This window comes from Polyodon spathula, chromosome 1, assembly GCF_017654505.1.
Source record: "Polyodon spathula isolate WHYD16114869_AA chromosome 1, ASM1765450v1, whole genome shotgun sequence".
In the NCBI taxonomy this organism is placed as follows: Eukaryota; Metazoa; Chordata; class Actinopteri; order Acipenseriformes; family Polyodontidae; genus Polyodon; species Polyodon spathula.
In genome coordinates, this window is record NC_054534.1 from 92,776,999 (window position 1) to 92,792,713 (window position 15,715).

Sequence of the window (15,715 nt, forward strand, 5' to 3'; positions counted from 1 at the left end):
GTAGTATTTTCAATTTTCATTTTATTTCCTAGCTACCCTTGCAAATGGAATCTTGGAAAAAAGTCGTTAATAAATCTGACCCAATGAGTTACAGGATTAATTTCTTTTCAATTGTGTTTGATTGGATTTAGTTTTCCTGTCACGTCTGCTTTAGGTCATGATAAAGCGTTAAGTGAGCCATCATAGCTGAGAAATGCAGAGGGATCAGTGAAGGTGGGATATGCATCAGCACTGTTGGTTTTCTGCCCATCAGTGCTGAGAAAGCTAAAACCAAGCAGAGGCAAATGAACTTTCATAGGCAGGGATTGTATTTATGTGAACTTACACCAATATGTATACAATAGCAAACATCATGTAAAGTAAATCAATAAAATAAATAGGTTAATAAAGAAAGAAATCAAAATACACAGTAAACCATTAAAAAGTAGCTTCCTATAATTTCCTATACTAATGCAGTGAAGATTTCAAGCTGACTACATTGAGACACCATTATTACATGCTTTGTTCATTAATGCTACTTTTTAAAGATCTGTTATTAAGAAGCAACATCTTGGCTAAAATAAATACAGATATAAAACCATTTTTGTTTGTTTTTTTTGTTGTTGTTTGGTTTTTTCCTGAAACAACAACGTTATATTTAAACATGAAGGGATAGGTATGTACAAATAGCAATAATATTGAAAATACAAGAAATAATTGACACTATCTTCAAAAAAAGTTGTTCATCTTGTAGTCTACGCAACGTATTGATCTCCTTTAAAAGGACAGACCTGAGCGTGAGGTGACGTCAGGGGTTGAATTTCAATATGGAGCCTGGGGCACGTCAGGGAAGGTTTGTGAATTGTAAGGATCCAGGGCAGTGGGCAAGCAGCAATAGCAAACACGTTGTTCTGGATTTAGTTTTACGACATGGTTTAGAGTACAGCGTTATAATTGCTTAACAGTTTAGTAATATTAGGAGAATCTGATTTTTTTTTTTTGCAACAAAAACGAAAGTGTCTAACTTCTTGTTTAATGCGTGCTATTTTTCAAATGTTTGGTATTTGTTTTAATGTTTTTTTTTTTTTTTTTTTTTTCAACGTGAAATCGAACACAATGAATATACTATAACTCCAACGCTGTGTTTTGTTAATGATCAATGCAAATGTTAAGAAGAAAGCCGGTGTTAAGAAAGTTTGAGTCAGTTTAAGTCGTAATCTTGTTGACTGGGTTGGGATGTCTGCAGCTGTCTCCTTGAGGAATAATTATAACATTTCCCCGGTTCGGGTTCGCAGAAGATGTAAGAAAGAGGAATCGCACTTTATGTCATGAGTGTTTGAACTATTTATAAAATGTTCCTTAAATTTGCAGGGATATGAACTTTTTTTTTAAAACATAAATCTGTCGTTGTAAGGCGTTTAAGAGATTGGGATGGAATAGACGAGTCCTTCTGGCAAACAAAGAAGGATGTCGAGACCCTGCCTGCCTGTTCGCCGCCGCACAGAGAAAACAACGTCCATGCACAAAATACAAGAACAGCCTAATGTTTGTAGGACAAAAATTCAGCAAAATGAACGAAACGGAAGCTTTTATTATTGCAAAAGACATTTATAATTGAACATACACGTAGCGGCGAGTCGACGGGCTAATCATCGCATTGGAATTGTCGGTGCATTTGTAGTCTTGCAGGTTAGCTGCAATTTGGTCTTTTTTTTTTTTTTTATACCAAGTATTTGTTTGCCAAAAAATGAAGAGGACAGGGGTGGATTTGTTGCAGTTTGTTGTATTTGTGCTTGTTGGAAGTGGTTGTCTGGGATTATCATCCGTTTGTAAACCTAATGATGAACGAAAATATACTGGAAAAACACCCTCCTCCCCAGAAACACTGGATAGAAAGGTGGTCTGCAGTAATATGGAACTTGACCAGGTTGTACCTCCAGGTACATTACCGAATTGGATTGTGACTTTGTAAGTATACTTTTAACTACATTGTTCAGAGATTAGCAAGATGCAATGTGTCTGCCTATACAGTCCAGTTTAATTGTGTCTCCTCGGCGAAAGAGCCGTGCTCCATTGCCTGATGGGATGATTTAAAGTTTGTGCTGCTTACCTGTGTGTGACCGAAAACTTAAACCTTACGTTTTTTTTTTTTTTTTTTTTTTTGTTTGTTTGTTTTTAAATGCCAAGTTTTGGAAGGCCTTCCCAAATACTTAAGACGCTGCTCATGTAGCGTTTTTTGTCAGCAGTGATACACATCGTGTAACAGGGCGAATGGTAAATTAATAGTCAAATGTGCTAGGTAGTCTGTTCAAACACGTTAATGAGTTATACTATAAAGGCTGGGGTGCTGGGGGTGCGGTAGCACCCTTGGCTTTGCATGGCTTCCACCACTTGCAGGAGTTACAGTTCTATTCAATGGCTTTCAGCGCCCCCACTATAAACTGTTACAGCGCCACTGCTTAAAGAGTTTGCTAAAGGTGTTATGTTCCTGTTATCTACGACAGTGGCAATAAAAATAGCTTTGGCCAGTTGATTTGTTTTTATAACTAAATAGTTATTACAGACAGCAAAATTGTTACTTGAAAACCTAGGCCTATACCCTACCACTCCTTTTGCTTATTTTAGTGAACAACATGTGTTGACAGTATATTCCTGCTGTCAGTGTGTGTATGTATATAACTATATAGATATGTGTCTTTTTTTTGTATGACTTGGTATGTGGACCTGTGGACTACATATTGTAAATGTAATGTTTATCCAGCAATACACTGGAAGTTTGGGATATTGCAGTTTGGCAGTAGTCCAGTTTGCACAATATCCTGTGCAAATAGCACCACATCTTCCTAATGACTAATGAAAAGAAAAACCGGGATGGGATGACTTTTTGTTTGGATAAGTGTTTATAAGCCTACTGTATGTATCTATCAAACCCACACCACACTACTTTCAGGTGTAGCCTTACATATTTTTTGACAATAAGACATGTTTTAACTTTAGAGTTGAGTTGGATATTTGACTGTATATGTCATTTGATTGACAGACTTGGAGATGTCTACCTGTCTATTAATGCATTTTATTTGAAACATTAGTTTTTTGTTCTTTTCAAATCCCCTGAAATAAACTCGCCAGGCAACGTGTGCCAGTTAATTTTTGACCTCTTGGAATTTGCCTGTGACTAAGAATAGTCCTATGGGTACCTTTTTTTTTTATTTAAACCTTGTTTTCTTTATTTCAAATTTTATTTTGATACAAAAATCAATTTGGGCCAAAATGCTGATTATGAAATTGTTTACACCTGACCCACAATCCAGTAAGTTATACACTTTCAATTAGTTTTTTTTTTTTTTTTCAGGAATTGTCTTCAAATTATGCAGTAATATTCTGTGACACTCTCATTCTGTTTTAATACATGCATCACTATACTCCAATTTAAGATGCAGGTTTAAAAAGTGTTTTTTTAAATATGAAAGGATTACAGTATTTTCTCTGTTTATTAAATTACAACCACCATAATTTTACATACTAGTCACTACTGCAGGGTCTGTTAACTCATTTGAGACCACATGTTAGCATGTTGTGTAAGGGCTTTATGTAACACATAAAAAAAGCATTCAGTCTGCTAAGCTATCTAGAATAGGATAGATTTTCAATTCCCTTTTCAGACATTCTGTTCAGTATTTTTAACTATTGGTTACCTGTTATCTGGGCAGGTTATTCTTGTATGCTTCAATTTGATCTAAACAGTCACAGCAATTTTATTGGTTTAAATAATAAAAAAAAAAAAATAAAAAAAAAACTTTTAAATTAAAATGTATTCATAAAATGGCTGCAGAATTGTGCTATTATTTCCACTGGCATGCAGTCGTGGTGACCTTTCATACATGTGGCACATATTGTTACGTAGAGAACTGTGTATTAACTAACTTTTACTTGTGTTGTGTGTGGCAATTTGTAGCCCTCAATTACAGAACGTTGGGTTAAATTGGATTGCAAAGTGACGCTTGCTGCATAATTCGATTTTTTTTTTTTTTAAAGCACTTGCTTTGGCACAAACAGTATGGTTGTTTTTGTGTAACTTTAGGTGCGCTCTCACACACACACACATACTCTGAATCCAGTCTTGCAAAGAACGTTTTGAGTTATATTGAAGAAAATCCCAGAGAGCCACATAATTAGAACTAGTATCTTTATGGGTTAAGGGTTTTTGTTTTTGTATGTACAGTGATTCATTTACTGTAATTTGAGTTTTACTACTGCAAGCATTCAAAACCTTTTTTTTTTCTTTGTTACCGAGTCCAAGGCTGTAATAGAGCTTGTAGAAATGTATCACTAGAGCTGGAGTACAGTACAAGGGGAGCCAGAAACAAGGGTTTATGGAGACGACTCCTAAATCCTGTCAAGTCTGTGGAAACCCAAGAATGATGGTAGTATTTTTTGCGACGATGTCACACGCTATTCGTCACTTGTGAAGAGTTTCCGGCACTGAGGACTGACCACTATCCAGAGCATTGGCACCATACGTTCTTTGCTTTGTTAGGATGCCCCTTTACTGACCTTAAAAATCAATCATTTCCGAATACTTTTTAGGCAATAGAAATGTGTACTGTAAATTGTGAACAGCATTACAAAGGGGAGGGGGTGGGGAGGTCTTTTGACAGAGCTTGATGATGGCTCTCACAACCCTGCACTGCTGCAAGTAAGTGGCAGTTCTGACCTATTTATGTGTTTAGTGGCAACCAATAATCTGCAGCTAAATCTTATTTTGGGCAATGTTTAACACACTCTTGCTTTGTGAACAGTATTTTATTATAGAACAGAGAACATGTTTGTGGTAGACTGCAGCTTACAAATAAACCAAAATGCTGTGTTTTGACAGTGAATTTACACTGCAATACTTTGGGTAGTAGGTGACTGAATTTGACTGAGCGGTAATACTGAACTTTTGTCATGGTAGAGCTGCTTCACTGGAATACCAGGTTATTGGAGTCCAATTTGAGGTACACGCAATTATGATAAATGTTGCTGGAACGACTCTCCTTATCAGTGAATGATGCACCATGGAAATTTTACACTAAATCAAGTTCATCACCCCCTTGCCGGTCCAGCAGTTCTGCCTGTGTGTGAGAATTGTAGTATGTTTAAGCTAACTTCTACCCATTGTATAATGGTGTGACTTAAAATATCTAGAAATGGATCTGGCCTAACCAGAAAATATTAAGAGTTTCATGTTGCTTACAGCTGCAGGGTCCTGCAATCCTGTCAAAATGTAATCAAATGCAGATTATTCATCTGCGACTGGACATCTTCTGTGGTCGCTCTACTTCATCAGTAGGCATTGTTGATTTTCTAGTTTGTTTACGTCTCTAAGTCGTAGTTTCACGTGTAGGCACACAAGCATCGGTCTTACTGTAAATGCCTGAACAAGCTTGCTCCTGCTATGACTTGTCTTCTGCATATGGGCTGTAGCACAGGTAATCAAAGCAAAAATGTAAACACATGCTATATTTATTTATACATGAAAACACATACAGAGATGATGTCTAAACTGCTCTAACAAAAGCTATGCAGAACTTAAGTGCTTAGAAGGCTCTGCCTTCGACTTGGCCCTCATAACTCCAGTCACGGTCAACTACTACATGGTAGAGCCTTCGAGAGAGCATTTAGGAACCTTGAACTTGGAGTGATTCATTGAAGAATAGACCTGAAAAAAGTTAAATAAATTTTACTTGTCAGAGTTTCTTATAGTTTTTATAGACAGTGCCAGATATCTGAATGGAGCAATATTACTGAATTGCCTCTCTTGGTTTGTTGTTGAAAGTTACTGCGCTCCAGTTGAGCTGACAAACTGATTGGCTGATTCTGCAGTTACAGGTATAGAACTGGTGGCTTTTGTCAGTGCAGAGTATTGATTGGCTGATTTTGATGGGATGGGATACATTTGGATCAATTATCTTTGTGTAGTACTTGCTATCTAATCTGAATTGAGCTTTCATAGTCAGGCTAAAATGAAAAGGTCACCACTTGCGAGATTAATTTTAAGTTTGAGTCATAATTGATACAGTGATGTTCCAGGGTCATTTACAATCTAATGGAAGCCCACTAGAGTTGGAAGCCGATTGTACTGAATAGATTTATAATCATTTAACCTCAAAGATGGTGTTTCTTGTTTCTTGTAGTTGTGTGTAGTAAAGGTCTGATTGCAAACTGACACAATCTTTTAAGTTATTTTGTAATGCTTAAATGTTTGAACTATTCAGGAGTTTTATAGGGGAGTACATTTATGGTTAGTATCTTGGAATTTCTCACTTTTTTAAAATTTTTCTACATTTTAAAATCTTTGTTTGCAATCCTACTGCACCTTGTCCCAACTTTGGCATGTTTGTTTTTATTTCTGTTTACAGACTTCGCTTGCATCATATTCTCCAATACAGTGATGCATAAATGTAGCCTTTGTGCAGGGCAACATAATCGCGATCTCCAATAGAACTGACGACTAAATGCAGAATTCAGTGAAACGCTCCGGCTTAGACAACTGCTGGTTGTTCAGTGTGGAGCAGGAACATATTTTTGGCTCCTCTCAATGAGAACATACATTTTCCAAATCTGTGCTTGCAGTAGAAATGCTACACATAGTGGCATCTAAATGCTTTTATTCTCTTGTGGGAAACGTGTGTGTGTGTGCTTTTTTCTGAGCTTACAGCCCACTTTAATAATAATCTATTTTTATATAGCGCCTTTCTGGTGGACCACTATCACAGAGCACTTTACAAGATGCAAGACTTGGGTGTGTGAACTATGCATCAGCTGCAGAGTCATTTACAGCAACGTCTCACCCGAAAGATGGAGCACAAGGAGGTTAAGTGACTTGCTCAGGGTCACACAATGGTTCAGTGGCTGAGCTGGGATTTGAACTGGGGACCTCCTGTTTTCTTTAACCACTGGACCACACAGCCTCCAGTAGATGGTGGGGTTAATGGTACTCTGTGCTCTATGAAAATGCAGTTATTAGGTATGGCATACTGTAGTATTAATAATAGTGATGCTTTAGAATAAAACAGAAAAAACTGGGTGATCGTCTGGACACCAACACTGCTGGTTTATGATGGTGAAAATGACTCAAAAGCCATCATTTTAAAGTAGTTTCCAGGAAGTTTATAATCGTGTTATATTGATTGTTTTAAGGCAAGTGAGATTATAAAATATTCATCTTACTTGAACAGTTTTGACGCCACCAGCATCCTGCCACATTGCTGTTTATGGAGCATTAACACCTTTGCAGTCCTTTTGATGGGTTAAGTTCAAATTCAAGGAAATCAGCCTAAAGAGTGAATGTCTAGCAGTTATCTCCAGTGCCCTTGGGCATTTTAATTAAATAGCAGTGCATGTGAATTGTAGATTTTTACAGATGCTACAGACAGGTACAGCACACGTAGCTCATCTGTAGGGGGAATATTTAAGTGTCCTTTTAAGCCTGAGAACAGAATAGAGTTCGTTGCAGTACTGTTTTGCTTTAACACTAGAAGAACCAGAGGTGTTCTTGTACCTAGAAACCCAGCAGAAGTTTTTCTGACGGCTGTATTCAAAACACTAAATAGTTTAGCGAAAGGAGAAACAGTCGGATGTAATTATAATTTTTTTATTGAGTATGTTAAACATCTGAATAACCGAAGCGCATTATATATACGTATAAACATTTATTTTACAAATCAAACAAAAAATTTAAATAAACATCTGAACAGACATTCGTTTACAACATACACATTTATAAAACTGAAACAATAGCAGTACATTTTTAACTTTTCAACAGCAATTGGTTTATTATCAGATGCGCAAAAGCAACTGAAATACATAGATAGATAAACTTAGAAGAAAATATTTTACAGAAGCACACAGCACAAGAAGTTATTAAAAAAGGTCTAAATTGAATTTTAATTATTATTATTATTATTTTTTTTTTTTTGACAAAATGGTATTCCTTTACCTTGAGTCTAAGGCTGTTCACAATCAATACAGATAATGCGCTTCTCCACGCGGCCTTTCTGCACAGGGCACATATGCTCAAAGTTTTATTTTTATTACACTTTGCATTGGCATCTCTTGCGACTTTCACCGGTGTTGCCAGCTTCAGCTGTGGGTACACACTTGGCAGTCTCCCTCTGTTCCAAATGCTTCTTGTGAATTTCCTGTGCTAACTGTAAAATATATTCTCTCATTAGTAAATTCTTCTTTGTGCATTCTTTGTAAAGTACCCAGGAGTTGATGGCTGCTAGGTCCAATACATTGTAAAACACCTGAACAGACCACCGTCAGGAGCCAGCTTTCACTGAATACTTCCATGCCATCTGAGCCAAAACATTAACTCCATATTTTGTTGCGTAGTAAAACGCCAAGGTCTCTGGTATTTATTTTCACTGGTCCCGATGCTAATTGACTGACCAAAACAGCACAGCTGGCAAGCAGGCACCAGCCTTTGAAAAGGCTGATTGAAAAACAATAGGCTGTCAGTCATTCACTCAGGCAGAGAGTAGAGACTAATCTAATTACAGCTAATTGCAGACTGGAAAATGTAGAATACCGTTCTGTATAATCACAATACAATTGTTTACTGTGTGGCCGTCAATGTAATATCTCCTTTATTTCTGCACTCCTGCGTTTCATGCTTTGTCAGAATATTTAATACATACAGACAGAAAGGTACATGAACACGCAGCCCCATATGTGTTGCACGACTGCAAAAATTACATTTTAAAACCAAAAACCACCAAAATGACCGCCGAGGGGCTTCTAGTGTTAAGGAAACAGAGTACCATGCGACCCTTCTCAAGCTGAGGGTTCTCGTACATCATTTCTACACATTTGTATACATTTCCAGGATAAGAGATGGTAGTCTTAATAAGACACCTGAGCTGCTGAAATTGGTTAAGCTCATGCAAATGTTGAAGGACATTGCTTGTTGTAGATCTTTACCTGAGCTGTTGACCTATATTTTGGGAACGACGTTACCGATTTTGCATGGTCATTTGTTATGGTCAATATTATTCTACTCACTGTGGTGATGTACTTTTATGATACTGGCAAATAGGGCCTAAATGTTGTTGGAATTTTAATGGTAGAACAGAACAAAGCTATTTCTTTGCCTGGATTTCCATACAGGTTGCATATAGAATAAATACTGTAGGTTAGTTAGGTAGTCCCTTTTAGTTTTAAGGCTTCCTACTTCACTTTTAAAATGATATAACCAGTAAAGAAGTACAGAACCTCGACAAGCCATACACCAAATCTTCTAAAACACGAAGTGCATGGGGTGATTAAAATAGCCAGACAGATGATTCACTAACAGTGCATTGTGTTTGCCTCCTGCTGTTTTTGTGCAAAAGTAGATAAACTCTAAGATAGCAATTTCATGTATTTGTATGACATGTAATTTAGTTTTAGGAGTCCCTTGTCTCATCTGGTAAAAATGTACAAACAGAAGTTTTGAAGAGAACTCCATCATCTCCAAACACTTTTAGGGCTACTGATTTTCCACGATCGGAATTCGACATTTGGAACAGAATTGGCATTTTGCAACTGCACCTTCCACTGTTCTCCTGTAAAATAAATAAATAATAATAAATTAAATAAAATAAAATGGATTGCTCTGAAAACTACACTACCCAGAAGCCCAGCGATGACGCTTGCGTAAAACATTTTTAGTCAACCCCCGATTTTAATAAATAAATAAATAAATAATTTATGTATTCATTTATTTAGTTATCACAAATCTGTTACTCTATCACGCGCTCAACACAAGAAAACGGCACGGTGATATATTTTTTTAAACTTGTGTTGCTATAAGGCTCTCTCTACTCTAGCTACTGTATTAAGAAGAGTGTCAAAATTGTAGGTTCAGCAATGAGTGGACCAGTAAATACTTATTTATTTTACCAACTGTAACGAATAAAACTTTGGTCGTTCCTCGAAACCAAGCAATGATAGCTTTGGAGTCATCAATCTTAGAGAGGTCATCTTCGCGACTTAGAGAAGGATTGTAGAAGCATGATCCGCTTATAACAGTGTATGGAAATTTTGTCACAAACATTACCATACAAATTAATTAAAAGTTGTTACAGTGTGCAAGACAATAAATTTTATTACCAACTTCTGGGGACGAGATTGATTCCGTTGAGACAGTCTGGCAGGGTATTACGATACCGTTCGTCAAAATGTTTTACAGTTACTTATGTAGTCAGACAAGAAATCACGTCTACTTGTTGCAGATGAAACTCTCTTCACAGGACTTGTAACAAACTGAACTTAATTGTAAAAAAATTTGTTAATTTTGTGAATGTTATATTTTTGTAGCAATGACTCGTATGACATTACGGTCGTTATTGCCAGCAATAAGCTTTTTTTTTTTTTTTTCCCCTTCCCCCCCCAAAAACCCCTTTTTGTTGAAGGACCTACAGTACATTGTTACTAGTGGACTGCTTTAAGAGATTGTTCCTGAAAACTACAGTATCTCCGGGACTTAAACAACAAATGAATAATAGATTTGTTAATTATGTTGTTCATTCTTAATAAATTGGTAAGCTGAATAGTAAATTTGCCATTCCCAAGAATGGAAAATCAAGAACCCTACACTTCTTTTTTTTTTTGGTTTAATTTTATAATTGACTATTTGTATGTTTTATGAAGTTACTGAGTTTCTCTTTTCATTGTTCCTTATTTTAGATCTGTCAAGTAGGGTGACATAATTGAATGTATTTGAGGTGAACCACTAAAGCACGTAAGGTTTTTAGTAGATGGTGATGGACAAGCTTTGAAAAGCTCAACCTTGGTTTTGAGTTAAGTGTATGCTTGAGGAAGTAGTTTGCTAAGCTTTGGTGCAGTGTGTCCTCAAGTTGTCTTATAAGATTAACCATTTAATTTTAATAAACATTAATGAGGGTAGTGTAAGTCATGTGACTACAATGGGAGCATGGCGTTTCTGCTTCTCGCAGTTGACTTTGGAAAGAAATATATATATATATATATATATATATATATATATATATATATATATATATATATATATAATATATATATAAAAATAATATACAGCTCTGGAAAAAATTGAGACCACTGCAAAATTATCAGTTTCTTTGGTTTTACTATTTATAGGTATGTGTTTGGGTAAAATGAACATTCTTGTTTTATTATATAAACTACTGACAACATTTCTCCCAAATTCCAAATAAAAATATTGTCATTTAGAGCATTTATTTGCAGAAAATGACAACTGGTCAAAATAACAAAAAAGATGCAGTGTTGTCAGACCTCGAATAATGCAAAGAAAATAAGTTCAGATTCATTTTTAAACAACACAATACTGATGTTTTAACTTAGGAAGAGTTCAGAAATAAATATTTGGTGGAATAACCCTGATTTTCAAGCACAGCTTTCATGCATCTTGGCATGCTCTCCACCAGTCTTTCACATTGATGTTGGGTGACTTTATGCCACTCCTGACGCAAAAATTCAAGCAGCTCAGCTTTGTTTGATGGCTTGTGACCACCCATCTTCCTCTTGATCACATTCCAGAGGTTTTCAATGAGGTTTAGGTCTGGAGATTGGACTTGCCATGACAGGGGCTTGATCTGGTGGTCCTCCATCCACACCTTGATTGACCTGGCTGTGTGGCATGGAGCATTGTCCTGCTGGAAAAACCAATCCTCACAGTTGGGGAACATTGTCAGAGCAGAAGGAAGCAAGTTTTCTTCCAGGACAACCTTGTACTTGGCTTGATTCATGCCAAAGCTGCCCGATTCCACCCTTGCTGAAGCACCCCCAGATCATCACCGATCCTCCACCACATTCCACAGTGGGTGCGAGACACTGTGGCTTGTAGCCCTGTCCAGGTCTCCGTCTAACCATTAGACGACCAGGTGTTGGGCAAAGCTGAAAATTGGACTCATCTGGGGGTGCTTCAGCAAGGTTGGAATCGGGCAGATTTGGCTTTGTGAAGGACACATGAATCAAGCCAAGTACAAGGTTGTTCTGGAAGAAAACTAGGAACCAGAGTGGCAAGTTGTCACAATACTATTTCATCTTGAGCTGCATGCTTAAGAATCACTTTATAGCCGACTGTTTGTATTTAGATATCAGACGTAAGCTCCTAGCAACAAGTGACCTTGGTTGTCTCTTTCAGATTATTCCTTGACAAATCACCCAAAAATACTGGATTTAACACCCTACCATCTCTGATTTTACACCAATCTTTGTGCTTAGGGTTGTTCATAGTACAGAAAAACAAATTTACATTTTCAGCTTGATCGGGTCAAAGTCTCCACTTCATAGATACAAAGTTACAGGACGGTAATATGTTTTGTGAACTGTGCCCTTAAGCTGCTGTGTGAAGTCTAAGGCTACTGATTTTTCCATTCTGGGGAATAGCAAAGCATAGCATTTGAACATTAAAATAAGTACATTAGTAAATATTACCACAATTGCTTTTTTAATTTATTTATTTTTTATTAAAGCCAAGATTTACAATCAGATTGTTGTTGCTGTAATAGTAAGTATAGCACCTGAAGACACTTGCATTTCATCATGTTTATAAATGTAATTTGGCTCTTTACTGGCATTAAAATAAGCAGGTAAACTTAATTATATTACAGCACTTCAGAAAACAAATGTCCAGCACTGTCATCCAGTAGGCTATCACTGTAGTTCAGTCTACAGATAAAGGTGTTTTGAAAAGACCTGTTTAGTTTATTCCTTGCATAACACTAATACATTTTAAACAGTTTAGCAACAGCTCAGCAATGTCATGTGAGTAATCCTGTTTACGATACTCCACAAATTAAGTTTAGCATTTTGCTGGCATTACATTAAGCAGGATGAAATATGAACTGCTGATAAAGTAAAATTTAAAAAAAGCATGTTGCCTTTCTCATTGCAGCAAAGGTTTGCCCCTTTTAATGTAAATGCATAATTAATCTTAATTGTTTCTTTATAGTTCTGCTTTGTTTGCAAAATTTAACAAGAGATATGTTTTTATGAAACTGTGTGTAATGTAGTGACTGCATTCTTTACACAGTGATTTAAAGCGATCAGTTTCCTTTTTAAGGAATGTATAGCTAGAAAAAAGATGTATTAAGTGCAGGTAGAGTGGAAATGAATAGACTAAGCAAAAATGAAAATTAATTTAGCTTATTTCAGGAAAGCCCCACCTTGAGCTTAGTACCTTTAGGTCTAAGTTATTCACCATGGAAGAATGCAGTGCTTTATTGTTTTTATTGTTGCTGTCTTCTTGTTCTCTACATGTTTACAACTGGCAGTATGATCCTTTTAATTGTATTGACTCGTACATGATAAAGCGACTGACAGCAGAGTAGTATCTCTATCCTCCTGTAGATAATCAGAAAAGGTTTTAGCTCTGTCTATTGCTGAAACATTGCCTTTTCTTTGTTGATGCTGTCAACATGTTGAGTTTCAACAAAGAAGTGACATGATGAAATAACTCAACCTGGCTGGGTGTAGTGCAAAAAACCCAGAAACAACACTGCAACATTTCATTACCATAATGCCTAATTTTGCAATTTCACGATTCTGTGATCTCTGAAAATCAGTAGCCCTCAGCAGTGTTCAAAATTAGCACCCACGCCCACCCGCCAAATGTAGGTTCATTTGGTTTGTGGCAGGTAAATTTCATATACTAACACGTCACAGTGACGGAGCCATTATTTATTTATTTTTTGCTTGGCTTGAGTTTAAATGATTTCACACCATCTAACAAATATTGTACACTTTGCAAGCAAGCGATCTGTGGTAAAAACTGTCTGTGCACATCAGACAGTTTTTATATAACAAATATAATTAAGAATTATATAAACTTTGTTCCATTTTATTAAGAATTTTCTTGAGGAAGGGGTAACGACTTTTTCTTGATTGTCGGGGGGTCTTCACCAAAATATAAGCTAACAGATTCATTGCCCCCCCCCCCCCCCCCCCAAACAAACACACAACAATGGATCTAAATTGGATGTAACCTAAAAAAAAAGTCCGAAATGCCCTATTGAAAACTGAACGTACAAAAAGTCATCTTTTTAGATGTGTTCTTAATGTAATTGTTGTATTTTTCATACAATTTCCAATAAAAAAAATAAAAAGCCTAACACAAGTCTTTAGCTCAGTTTTGAGTTGAAGATTGATATAACTTTACCCCTTGACTCAATGGGGCTGAAAAGATTGAATTGTTTTTTGACCATGGACAACCCCGAGCACAGAATGGTGTAAATCAGAGGGGGTAGGGTGTTACCTGTTGAGTGATTTGTCACGGAATGACGCTCGTAAAAAATATGGTTCTGCACAGCCACATTGATCCGAGTGGGAATGTTTTTGTTTGGTTTTGGGAAGGGTAATGATTGAGTATTCTATACACACTGTTTTCTTTTTGTCTAAGTGCCAATGTTAGGAAGACAAATGGTGCGGCCATAAAGGTGTCAGAGGATCGTGTTCCTTCGTTATCTAAGTATGTTATCCTAATACGGTTTACCTGCAGAAGTGTACAGTAGCAGACACGTTAAGGTAAAAAAATATTTACAGGACAGAGAAACTAGTATAGTACAGAGTAGTAGGGACCATACTGGGTTGTTGGCTCAGTGTTTGTGGGGGAAAGGCATCTGGTGACATACCTGTTAAACTGATTTAATGATGTACTATACGGCCTCCTGTTGCATATTGTTTTGCAATATTCTTTGCACAGTTTCTAGCACACGTTGTAAAAATAACTTCAAAAGTAATGAAAAAGGATATTTTTGTTACATTAGAAGTCTGTTGCCATTCAGTAAACTTACGGTGTTATGGATACAAATTGACTGCTCCAGAGCTAACTTTGACATTTATAGTCTGAAATCAGTACTGTGTGTGCAATGTTGGCAGACTACAGCACTGAAAATATGACCTGGTTACTGAAAACTGAATTCGTACAGTAACTGAAGACTAGAGCTGAAAATGTATTATAATTGGCAGACGTTCAAAGAAAAAGCTGTAAGTATAGTGTCTGGTTTCTATTTAAACAAGTTAGGTGTTTGCAATCTGAGATGACTCAGTTACATTTTATTTTCACTCTGAAGTCAGACTGTCAGTCTGCAATGTGAAAAAAAATATGTACGTAAAATTAACTTAATCACTATCAGTTTTTGCAAATTGATAACAGGAATAGGGTCAGATTTAAGAAAATAAGATTAGTAACTGTTAGAAGGCTTTGTTCATGAAAGTGTGAAAACAAGATTGGTCATATCCAGTAGGCTAGGCCATCATACATGTACCTCAGTCAGTGGTGGAAGTGTGTGATGTGCTTTATCTTCCACCCCGCTGCCAACTTGTGTGTTGGATATTTGACAACTATTAATATGTCAACAGTAGAAGTTTGTATAAATCTTTGGATGTCACCCAAAACAGATTTAATTCTGAAATTTGTGTCCTGCATTTCTTTCTCGAACAATACAGTATTTAACTACAATAGCCTTAGTTGCAAAACGTGTTGAATCTTGGCATAAATGGATACATTAGCAGCAGTGTTCATGTGTTTTGAATATTTGCCACAGTATTGTATGTTTTAAAAAGGAGATGATGTTACAGGCCAGAAGCAATCTCCATAGGTATTTTACTGTTTCAAAGTGTCAAAATATTGAATAACTTTCAGAAATGTTATCCCAGAATATGAAGAAGGTGGAAACGACCGCCGGGGTGGGGGTAACATTTTTTTTGG

General features: G+C 36.5%; 1 protein-coding gene across 1 annotated transcript in view; it reads left to right on the plus strand.

Annotated features, from left to right (window-relative positions):
• Window positions 1-822: 822 nt before the first annotated feature.
• LOC121324345 (adhesion G protein-coupled receptor A3-like) overlaps window positions 823-15,715 on the plus strand; it is a 41,639-nt gene continuing 26,746 nt past the window's right edge. Inside the window, exon 1 of the mRNA XM_041266086.1 lies at window positions 823-1,947. Within this exon, the coding sequence (XP_041122020.1) occupies window positions 1,727-1,947 (221 nt within the window). The 5' untranslated portion in view covers window positions 823-1,726. The remainder of the gene's footprint in view (window positions 1,948-15,715) is intronic.